This window comes from Populus euphratica, unplaced genomic scaffold, assembly GCF_000495115.2.
Source record: "Populus euphratica unplaced genomic scaffold, PopEup_1.0 scaffold2.1, whole genome shotgun sequence".
NCBI lineage: Eukaryota > Viridiplantae > Streptophyta > Magnoliopsida > Malpighiales > Salicaceae > Populus > Populus euphratica.
This window is the reverse complement of record NW_011499846.1, coordinates 4,436,370-4,447,667: the sequence shown is the minus strand read 5'-3', so window position 1 is coordinate 4,447,667 and position 11,298 is coordinate 4,436,370. Positions and strand designations below refer to the sequence as shown.

At 32.9% G+C, this 11,298-nt stretch overlaps 2 protein-coding genes across 5 annotated transcripts; one reads left to right on the top strand and one right to left on the bottom strand.

The window, feature by feature from the left end:
• Window positions 1-2,908: 2,908 nt before the first annotated feature.
• Window positions 2,909-6,001, bottom strand: LOC105133407 (uncharacterized). Of its 2 annotated transcripts, none has more exons than XM_011037404.1 (7): window positions 5,861-6,001; window positions 5,226-5,583; window positions 5,029-5,119; window positions 4,410-4,531; window positions 4,151-4,297; window positions 3,549-3,647; window positions 2,909-3,400 (listed from the first exon to the last, which is right to left on the bottom strand). In XM_011037404.1, exons 2-7 carry the CDS (start codon window positions 5,529-5,531, stop codon window positions 3,350-3,352), a joined length of 816 nt encoding a protein of 271 aa, XP_011035706.1. In that variant the 5' UTR covers window positions 5,532-5,583; window positions 5,861-6,001; the 3' UTR covers window positions 2,909-3,349. The 2 variants fall into 2 exon arrangements, with proteins under 2 accessions (XP_011035706.1, XP_011035696.1); XM_011037394.1 differs by having other exon boundaries at window positions 5,226-5,549; window positions 5,861-6,000.
• Window positions 6,002-7,783: 1,782 nt separating this feature from the next.
• Window positions 7,784-10,906, top strand: DGD2 (digalactosyl diacylglycerol deficient 2). Of its 3 annotated transcripts, none has more exons than XM_011037373.1 (5): window positions 7,784-7,932; window positions 8,078-8,399; window positions 8,485-8,751; window positions 9,564-9,919; window positions 10,155-10,906. In XM_011037373.1, exons 2-5 carry the CDS (start codon window positions 8,115-8,117, stop codon window positions 10,672-10,674), a joined length of 1,428 nt encoding a protein of 475 aa, XP_011035675.1. In that variant the 5' UTR covers window positions 7,784-7,932; window positions 8,078-8,114; the 3' UTR covers window positions 10,675-10,906. The 3 variants fall into 3 exon arrangements, with proteins under 3 accessions (XP_011035675.1, XP_011035684.1, XP_011035666.1); XM_011037382.1 differs by having other exon boundaries at window positions 8,071-8,399; XM_011037364.1 differs by having other exon boundaries at window positions 7,784-8,399.
• The last annotated feature ends 392 nt before the right edge of the window (window positions 10,907-11,298 follow it).

Genomic DNA, 11,298 nt, shown 5'->3' with positions numbered 1-11,298 from the left:
TCGGGTTGCGCCACGTCAGCCGGTATACCGAGCACTCGGTACACCGCGCCGCACCTGATCGTAGACCATTCAATCCTGACCGTTATGCACTTTTAAGTACTAATCAATGATAATTAAAATAATACACACGTTAAATTGACCCAATAAAATAAAAGATAAAAAAAATATATAATGAAAAGTTAAACATATTAAAAATAATATATGACAATAAAAAAGTTTTTGAAAAATATAAAGTTTACCTATTAAGAAAAAACTATAGATGAGTAAAACAAAATTATCTTGAAAAATAAATACATAAAAAATAACAAAAAAATCATTATTTAAAAGAAGCTTCATAAACAAAATAAAAAAGAAAAATATTGTTAATTTAAATACAAATAAAAAGACATATTAACATGAAAAAAATGTAAAAAAAAAAAGCAAAAGACCTAGCATAACTAGTCCGACAAGCCAGGCCACCGCATATAGGTATTTTTTTTTTGTTGTTATCCACTCTATTTTTTTTAATAAAAAAACAAATGACATGTACTGTGATTTTTTTATATTCAAACCTCTATGGTAATTGACAAATTAAGGTTTAGGATCTTACAACCAAAAATATATTTTTAATTTATTTTTGATTAAAAAACACTATAAAAATCATAATAAGTTTATTTATGACCTCGAAAAACTGTCAAAGAAACTTAAACCCAGCCTAAAATACATATAAAAGATTATAAGTTTATATTTGTTTTTTTCACAAACTTTAAAGGTATAAAAACATCCACTATGAATTTCTATATTTGTTTTTTTTCACGAACTTTAAAAAATACAAAACACCCATTATGAATTTTCATTAATAAATGTAATATTTTGACATGAATATTAACGGTTTTAGTGACCTACATCAGTGTTAACGACATTTTATTTTTTTCATTGTTGAAATCCAATAACTTTTAATTTTTATTTTTCAAATTAGAAACTAAAAAAATAATAGAAATAAATTTTTATGTGAAAATTTAATTGAAAAAATATTAAAATACGAGTATGTATAATTTTCAAAGTACGAGACTAAATTAAATTTTTTGTATATACTTTGAAATTATCAGCTATTTGTGGAGCATTTTCTACTCTTATCCCTTGTCTTATAATTTTATTTTTGGCTAATAAATTTAATTCAATTGTTATTGAATTTGACAAAAAAAATCAATCCAAAAAAAATTATAAATCAAATTAAAAAAATAAAAATTATAAATAATAGATCCATAGTAAAATATACAGGTATACAATATTAGCTCAGCAATACTCACATGCATTTTAATTTTAATTATATTGAAAACGACCAAGTTTTATGCAATTTTAAAAAATAAAATAGCATATAAAAATAAAAGTGAAAATCACTATACATGCACATTGATTTTAATTAACAAGAAAAAGCGATGAATACTCGCGAAACATTGGAAAAATTCCCAAATTGTTACTCTTCCTAAGAAAAAAAAATCACTGCAATTCCTATCATTTCTAGAAAAATATCCTGTTGCGAGTAACATTATATTAATTATTTAATGAATATAAAAGACAAGCATGAAAAAAAACTTATGATAAAAAAATATTAATTTTTTTTACTTATATCAAATTTTTATTTAAAATAAACACATAAAATAACTAATAAAATATCACTAATTATTTAATAAATATATTAAAATTTCTCATATTTCCCTGTTATTTACCTGATTTTTAAAAATAAATAATTTATAAAAATACAAGTTAAAATCACATTAGTTTTAATATTTTTTTATACATGTAATTAAATTTAAATTAATAGAACATCAAGTGATGAATATGCGAAATTATGGATATATTCACTATTCCTTAAAAAAAAAAAAAATCTCACTATTCATAGAATTCCCCTGGTATTATTTATTTGCCGCCAAGTAGAGAAATTGAGTTAAAGGAGTGAACATTGCAGGAGAGGAAAAATAAAATAAAGGAAAATAAAGGAGAGAAAGAGCAAGACCGTCGATATGAGTATTTTACAGGACAATCCAACGGTTCAAGTAAACGCCAACGAGTTGCAAAACTGTAGCACACTGAAATACTGAATTAGGGTTTCTCCAACTCCTTGCCTCCTCCTATATAATCCACACTCGCTTCGGTGAGATCCCGTCTCTTCCTTTCCCAGCCAAGCTTCACCGTCCATCTCAATCTCTCGGTGTCTTTTCTGTCGTCTCTCTCTTGCTATGATATTTCTGTTTTTTCATGTAGAAAATATGGGTTTTGGTCTTGTTGAATCTGCTCTGGTTTTTAAAGTCAAGAGGGACAGAATGATAATCATGGGATGAAGAAAAACTGCAACAAAATGATCGATTGATTTCGTGATTACTTGTATTTAAGTCTCTGATGATTCCATTTTGTCCCTCCTTTTTATTTAACTTCATGCTTTCCTTGCTCTCTCTCTCTCTCTCTCTCTCTCTTTTTGTTCAGTAATCTCAATGCGATTCACTGGGAGATATGATGAGATAAACTTTGGTCCGTGTTTCTGATTTAACCGTGACCGAAACCTTTTTACCAATCTCTGATCTCCAATTTTGGAGAGATTTTTAAAATATTTGTAAGAAATTAATGGTAACCCCACTTTTCTGTTGCTATGATGAACCATGAATGAATTCACATGTCAGACTTCAGAGATGTTTTCCTGTCAGGAAAACTCTATGAGAACATATTCATGATCCTGAGCACCTTGTTTTTCCGTAATCGGTATAAGTGTTCTACTGACACTGACTGTTGAATGCTGAAACCGGTTCCACCGTTGGAAAATCGTCAGTCTGGATTCGGCTCCACCATCAAATTCACGAGTTATGGATAAATTGTTTAATTTAAATTTAATTAACAAGCAAGTTAAATTTTTAATTTTTATTTTTAAAAGCGATAAAATTCAATTTATTTTATTTGTTTGAAGTTCTATAAAAAAGAGTTCCAAACATAAAAGTTGAAACGAGTGCTGGTAGCCTGGTAGTTTTCACGCAACAAATTAGAATCATTGTAAACAGTGAACATTCCAATTGTTCAAACAATACTTGTGTTCACATGAAAGCTTCCCGCAATGGAAGCAAAAGCCAGTAACTGGCTTAAGTTCGAAGAGCATTGAAACAATAACTCATCTGAATTATACATACAATGGTTGGCGGGGCTTCTTTGGCGATCCCCTGAAGTCACCGGATGAATTGCCGAGTAGATAGCTCAGATCCGGCCAAGGCTGTTGCTCCGCAAGCAACGACCATTTCTTTCTGTAAGGGGCGGGGGGTTTATGAAGTTTCTCTAATGTAAGTGACTGATTTGATGATCCAATCCAAAAGGGCCTTGCTCCACGTCAACGTCTTTCCGGGGAAGCCTGGGACTCCTTAATATGCGACTCAATTTTCTGGCATGATAAAAATAAAAATAGGCAAATCAGGGACACTTTTACAGAAATAAATGAACACAGGCAGAAGCAACCATTGTCGCCTTCAGATATGCGTGTGCTAGGTTATTTGAATGTATGTGTTGTAAAGAAAGTACAGGGTCCATACCTTTAATGATTTACTGACTTCTTCTAGTTTATTTAGCAGCACTTCCCCTTGTATTAAACCTCTATGCTCCAGAGAAGTGTAGCGTGGTGAGTCTGGAATCTGAAAAGGACAGGCGGCATCTCTTAGTCTTAAGCAAATCAATTTGATGAATGTAGTAACGCATCTGGACCAACCATCCATTCTTCTGAGAGTTCAGACTATATATCCTAATAAATTGGGCGCCACAGTTGTAAGAGAAGTAGAAGTCACAACACCTCAATGTCTTGCAAGCAGAACCAGTTTAAGCTTAGTACACAGTTTGAAACTTTGAATGGAGTACAGAACTGGCACAGCACCAAATTGACTCACATCTCAAAGCGTGTAAGAAGCATAGCATCCAAGGTTCATTCGCCAATATAAAAACTTAATCCATAGCGATTCAGGCTGTTACAAATTGAATAATTCAAGTTGAACAAGACATAAAAGCCTCAATTTGTTACTAAAGTGAGATTGAAGTTATTAGAGTACGAATATTTCAAAGGATACACATCTCAACTTGAAGTGAGTACGAGGTGGAAACAAATTCCAGAGAATACATAGAAAAAGCTTGCAGTTTAAATTACCTTCCAGCTTTTGGATGGTGATTTAAAGATAACTGGTCCCTCACTCAATGATCCCCCTCTAGACAGCCTCTCCTCTTCACCAGTAAGAGTAGGTCTGCAACCTTTCCCAAAATCCTGTGCATTCTTTGAAGCTTCAGTTATTATAACCTGCAAGAAATGCATTGTTTACAACCAACTATTATCCAGCTCATCTTGTTTGAAAAACAACAACATTCACATTGAAATAAGAAAATAAAGTAAACAATCAAGTTTGTAAAACCTTTCTCAAAACTCCAGGATCAGCAACACCTTGAACCCGTAATTCATCAACAGGTGCGGTTTTTCCATGAGCAATGCTTTCAACTCTAAATGTATGGAGTCCATAAACAGACTCTAAGCAACCTATGAAAATCAGAACATATTAATATCACCAGTCGTTTTGAAGCATTCATTCAAGAAGGCTTGTTTTGCACACAGGGTATTGATTAAAACATTCATCTTTCGCTTGAGAAGAAGCATATAAAATTCATGACATCATCCAAAAAGACAAAAATATGCAAATTTACGGCGATTAGCTAGCAGCCTATTGTTCCCCCGCTTTTCCTCAAAGGTTCCCTTGTAGCAAGCAAAATTTTTTTGCAAGAAAGCTTGACAGTAACCAATACTACAGTAGCTGTCTGAACAGCAGTAAAACCAATCACGTAGCCTGGCTGGAAAAAAACCGCATAGCCATTTCTTCTTTTTAGGCCATATGCTTGGGAAACAGATGTTTAGAGAAAAAGACATACTTACATCTAACCTAGACTATCGTACACATAAATCTAGCAAATGGAACAGTGAACAAAAAAGTAGCAACGCAAATGAATCACAACTAGAATCAACTGGTATTGCATCAATACCTTGCTCAATGATGATATCAATCACTGAGGAAAGTGGAGTGCGCTTCTCAATTGTTGTAACACGCCAAAAGAGAATCGAAGGCCTTGAAAACTTCAAACAAGAAAAATAATGATGACAGGATAAGAATTGGATCTACGCTGCCAGTTCTCTCTTGTAATTGGCCAGAGAAAAGTATTCACTACACACACATGATTACCTTGTAAACTATTTCATTAGCTGTAACGTATAGTTTGCGCGAGGAAATATCCTTTTGAAGCAGGCATCGTCTTATGGGCAAACATAGCAACAAAATAATCCCAATCCCCCAAGCTAAAACCAGCAGCAAAGATATAGAAACCCATATAATGGTGTCATATTTAACATGATTTCTCGCAAGTTCTTCAAAGGAAGCTGCATACAGTATCTGTTCTTCTTCGTCCTCAACATCTAACACCGATTCAGGATAGGCAATTAGGTGAGTGCTTGATGACCCGGGTTCTGATAGACCATCAGCATGTCCCATCAGCACTCTTCAAGCTCTCTGAACATACAAAACATCAACATCAAACCTCTATCTGCAACATTAATTCAATAACAGCATTTGATTGAACCCAGAATATCACATAACAAAAATTAAAGCTAATCAACTGTTGTGAATGCTAGAAGGAACAAACCTAAAATGTAAAATCAATTCTTTTTTATTGCAATATTGTTCACAATCAGAAATCACTCTCGTTTTTTAAGCAAGTAGCTAAATTGGTGCCCTTTGAGCTTTTATGATCAACTGAATGGTAGAAAATAAAGGCTTAAGTAAGTCTATGAGAGTGGAAAGATAGTGATTTTTTGCTTTACCTGGTAATTATTGCAAACCTTGAGAGCCCAAGTGCTAAAATCTGAGGTCTGCTGTCAGGGTTTTGCCATTTGAATATTGGGAAGGGTTTATAGATAGGCAAATCTACCAGTCCATGCTTTTCTGTTCCTTCACAGATTTTTTAATCACTTACTTCGGAATTGACTAATTTAGATGAAAAGACTAGAGTTAAATTTTGAGAGATTTAATCTTGTGTTTCTTTTGAAAGTCTACATATTTGTTATTAAATGCTTAGATTAGTAACTATTCATGAATGGGTGAGATTTTTTATTGAATCTCAACACATAGTTAAGATCAGGAATTTAAAAATTAATTGAAGCTGTTATCTTTTTCAGATTAATCGAAACTAAACTAGTGAGTTTACTTGATGTATAAAGTTTTTAAATATAAAAAAATATTCAAGCTTTGGAAAATTCTTTGATGTTGTAATTAAATCTGATTTAGCTAAAACAATTTCAAAACTTCTCACTTAATTTCTTATCAAATCCGGAGTTTAAATAAAATAAAATAAAAATTAACTTGATATTATTCAATTAATTTAATAAAAAATAAAAATATATATATAAAAAATAAACATATAAATTTCCAAAAACAACATGAAAAAGGGATAAAAAGTTTGATTTTAAAAAAATTGATATCTTTCTTTATATTGTAATATATTTGATTAATTTTGTTAATTTATTAAATTTATAACTTGTATTATAAATATTCATGGGTTCATTAATATTTTTTTCACTTTAACTAGATAATAAAAAAATAAAAATTAATTTAAAATTAATATAATATTAAAAAATAAAAATAAAATCATTAAAAACAGAGTAGGCTAATCACACGAACCTTAGTGGCTAAGAGGGTCAGCACTCAGCCCCTTTAAAAAAACAGGAAAAAAAAGTAGGTGCTTTGGCTTAATTCAACCTCTTATAAGATATAAGTGACATGTCTTTCACCTTTTATTTTTTTCTTTTTAAAAAAAGAAACAAACTACATGTTGTGTTGCTCAATGAGGTAAACAACGCCTTGCATGTTACTGACCAATTCATAATCCGGTCAGTGGTTGAAAAATCATGAAGTAGATTTTAGGGTTGAATTCAATATATTTTCATTTAAAAACACACGACAAGCATCATAATAGCCTTCCCATATCACTAATTACTATAAAAAACCATTAAAAATCACTTAAAAATATAAAAATTAATTGAATCTAGAAACACTATAGAATTCGACTCTTTCTTCAAATAGAACTTGTTCATATAAGATTTAATTATTTTTATTATCGGAATCATGGCAATTAACCATTTTATTTTTATTTCATATTTTTTTTTAAAAAAATTAATTTGAAAATTAAAAATAAATAAAATAAACATTTAAATTAAAAAATATATATATATCATGAGTGTCGAATGAGCAATGTATTTTCTCTGAATTTTAAATTTCAATCCTGTATTTCCATTATTATAACATCAACCGTGGCGGCCTCTAGCGTTTTTAGTTTTTGTGAATCAATGCTTCAAGCAATTAACAAGAACCTTAAACATGGGTGTTCAGCGACGTGGATTGATCATATTTATTTGGTCCCTATACTAAAAATTTTACTCATGAAGACCCCTATACTCCTTTTCTTAACCTAGTTGGTCCCTCTAATCTAGAAAATTAGTGAACGTGATCTCTCCGTCCAACCAATTTTACGTTTACTGTTAATTTCTAACCACTTGTAAAAAAGGTGAACATGAATCTACCAATGCCTGATCACATCTCTATAATTAAATGTTGAATTGGATGGAGATTGGATCGGGGATAACATCAAGAAATGTTCTGGAGTAAAGGGACCAATAAAAAACAGAAACCACAATAATCAAAGGAGAAATACAGGGACCAAGTTGGATCTGCTTCATGGGGAAAAAAGAAAAAGAAAAAAAAGACAAAAAATAATGGACCGGAGGAGACAGGGAGGAGAGGGACCTAAAAGCTTATCTCGAAGCCAGCCAAACACGAATCTTCTCACACCTTCGTCGTTTCTAATTTACCGTTTAGCTGTCCGAAGAATATCCCAGAGGTAATGGGTTATTCTTGTTAGATCTTCGTTTTCTGCATCTGGTTGTTCTTACGATAAACTTCGCTGTCTTTCTTGATTATTAATTCCGTTGATTTTATGTCTTTCCCTTAATTATTCTTGTTATTTATTGTTTGTTTGAGAAAAGAAATCAATTTATCCAAGTTGAGAGCTGTTATTAATAAATGGATAACAAGAAGCAGCATATTGCAATTTTTACAACGGCCAGTCTTCCATGGATGACTGGAACTGCCGTAAATCCTCTGTTTCGTGCTGCGTTTCTTGCGAAAGATGGGAGTAGAAAGGTCACTTTGGTGATTCCGTGGTTGTCCTTGCAGCATCAGAAATTAGTCTACCCCGATAATATCACCTTCACTTCACCTTCTGAGCAACAAGTGTATGTCCGTCATTGGCTTCAGGAGAGGATTTCATTCTCACCTACTTTTAGCATACAATTCTACCCCGCCAAGGTAATCATCAATCAATTCATCACACATGATGTGTTTATTAGTTGGAGATGGGCGTAAAGTTTGATGCTTTTTGTTTGTCTTGCAGTTTGCTGTAGATAAAAGAAGCATTCTTTCTGTAGGAGATATCTCTGAAGTCATACCGGATGAAGATGCTGATGTTGCGGTCCTTGAGGAACCTGAGCATCTCACGTGGTTTCATCATGGGAAGAGATGGAAAACTAAATTCCGCCTTGTCATAGGAATTATACACACCAATTATCTGGAATATATCAAGAGAGAGAAGAATGGACGGGTTAAAGCATTGGTTGTTAAATATATTAATAGTTGGGTTGTTGATATCTACTGCCACAAGGTATGCTTCTTCATGTTTGAATGGTTCTATGTTGTCCTTTCTGTTAAAATAACTTGTTAATACTTGAATTGAGAATTCTTTTTAAGATTTCTATGCTCATACTTTCTTGCATTATGAATTTTTTTGGCATCATTTCGTGTAAAAGATGTGCTTTGAGTGGTTTTCTAGTGGATTTGGTATGGCTTCCAACCAGTACCATCATCCCTCATTGAAACTCGATCGCTGGAAATACACGAGTGATCTCAAAACTCTGAATCAAAGTACAAGGAATATTTACTTTTAAAGCCTGATTTATGATTGATAGCTAACCTTCTGTCAAGTTATATTCTTCTATGTTTGTTGGAGCAGCAAATCAATTATTTCGCAGTTACTCAAGTAATCCTAGTCTTTGTTAATTTCTGATTGCTGTGTCCTGATTTACAATCAGATTGCCATGTGCTTGTTTGAATTGTACTACAACAAACATCTATTTTGGCCTGATGTGAATGAGGAAAAGTGGCTAATGACATTCAACTATCAGTATCCATGGAATGCAACAAAAAAGGAAGAAAGGAAAGAAAGTTCGCAGCAAACCCTTGTATCTTTAATCATTTTTTCAAACATATTTTAAATAAAGTGGCACCATAATGAATGAAATTGCTTTGGGGATCAAGCAATGTCCTGTTGGCCCTGTGTTCATTCATCATTGCTCTACATGCTGAAGAAACATCTCTTGAAAGAGAGTTGTTTTTTGGTGTGGATTCCATATCTTTGTTGGTACAATCTTAATATAATTGGTTGCTGACCAGGGTACACTTGTGATGTGCTTACAGGTAATTAGATTGTCTGCTGCTACCCAGGATTATCCTAATTCCATAATCTGCAATGTTCATGGAGTGAATCCTAAGTTCCTTGAGATTGGCAAGAAAAAGATAGAGCTACAACAAAGTGGGAATGGGAATCAGGCCTTCACTAAAGGTGCTTACTACATTGGAAAAATGGTGTGGAGCAAAGGCTACAAGGAGCTTCTTAAACTTCTTCGAGATAATCAAAAAGAGCTAACTGGGCTTGAGGTGGATTTATATGGCAGTGGAGAAGACTCCGACCAAGTCCAGGCAGCTGCAAAAAAATTGGATCTGGTAGTCAGAGTATATCCTGGGCGTGATCATGCAGATCCTGTATTCCACGAGTAAGATTCTTGCTGTATGTGCTACTGCAACTAATTTATAAGTTTGATAAGTCATTTCCTATCGTATTGAAAAATAAAACATTCACCCAGTTGGCAGCAAATAATGGCTGAACAAATGTGGTTATTATCTGCAAATTGCAACTGTAATCCAATCCGGAATTATTCCACCTCTTATATTGTCTTTTCTTCTTACGGGGAACTTTTATCAATATCCTCTTTCTTGGTGTTCCACTAGTTATAAAGTGTTCCTGAATCCAAGCACCACAGATGTCGTTTGCACGACGACAGCAGAAGCATTGGCAATGGGAAAGATTGTTGTATGTGCTAATCACCCATCGAATGAATTCTTCAAGCAGTTTGTAAACTGCTGGACTTATGATAACAGCAAAGGATTTGTCGAGGCCACAAGCAGGGCTTTAACTGAAGAACCTGCTGAGCTGACTGGTGCAGAGAGGCATGAACTGTCATGGGAGGCTGCAACAGAACGGTTTCTGAAGGTTGCTGATCTGGACCAGGTATTTGCAAGGAAACCAGAAAAAAGTCTTTTAAAGAACTTTGCTTCCATATCTTTAAATACACGAATGGAGGATGTATCAGCATATCTGCACTATGTGGCTCTTGGTTCTGAAACATCAAGAAGAGCTTTCGGTGCAATTCCAGGGAGTCTGCAACCAGACGAAGAGCTATGTAAGGAGCTTGGGCTGGCTATTCCCGCTGCCACCCAAGGATCAAAAGATCCTGTTAACACCTCATGAAATGCATCCTAGCGTTTGATTTGATGACCTGGATGATTTATTATAGTCTGTAACATCTTTTGAACTGTAAACATGCATTCTCATTCCCAGTTGCAATTGTTCTCATGAAGTCTTGAATGGGCGATGGGCGATATGTGCTATGACTGCCAGTCTGTTCATCACAATATTGCCAAATTTGAGTGTTTTAAAGTGCTGCCTTTATTTAAAACCTGCTTGCTTTCATGTTTTAAAAGTGAATATTTTTTATTTTTCTCATTTCATTTCATTTTTTTTTTTACTATAAATTAATATTTTTTCCTTGATTCATATTAAGATGTTTTTGTTGTGTTTTAACATGTTAATATTAAAAATGTATTTTAAAAAATAAAAAAATATTATTTTAATATATTTTAAAATAAAAAATATTTTGCCGCTATTATTTAAGAATGTACTTTAAATAATAAAAAATATTATTTTTAAATATATTTGTTGTGTTTTAACTGCAGGGATGGTGATTTGAGATTGAATTAATCGATTTGGAAATTTCAGTTATTGATGCCGAATTAATTATTTAAAGGCTAAGGAGATCCTTGTGATATTTATTTAGCCCTTTGTGTTTGCAAAACAGGCAACTGAATCCTCGAT

Excerpts from the sequence above, each read along its gene's own strand:
- LOC105133407 (XM_011037404.1), bottom strand. The coding sequence starts at position 5,531 with ATGGGACATGCTGATGGTCTATCAGAACCCGGGTCATCAAGCACTCAC. Across the intron at positions 4,298-4,409 it reads ATCCTGGAGTTTTGAGAAAG|GTTATAATAACTGAAGCTTC; the intron begins GTTTTACAAACT and ends CATTTCTTGCAG. Across the intron at positions 3,401-3,548 it reads AAGTCAGTAAATCATTAAAG|AAAATTGAGTCGCATATTAA; the intron begins GTATGGACCCTG and ends TTATCATGCCAG.
- DGD2 (XM_011037373.1), top strand. The coding sequence starts at position 8,115 with ATGGATAACAAGAAGCAGCATATTGCAATTTTTACAACGGCCAGTCTT. Across the intron at positions 8,752-9,563 it reads TTGATATCTACTGCCACAAG|GTAATTAGATTGTCTGCTGC; the intron begins GTATGCTTCTTC and ends ATGTGCTTACAG. Across the intron at positions 9,920-10,154 it reads GCAGATCCTGTATTCCACGA|TTATAAAGTGTTCCTGAATC; the intron begins GTAAGATTCTTG and ends GTGTTCCACTAG.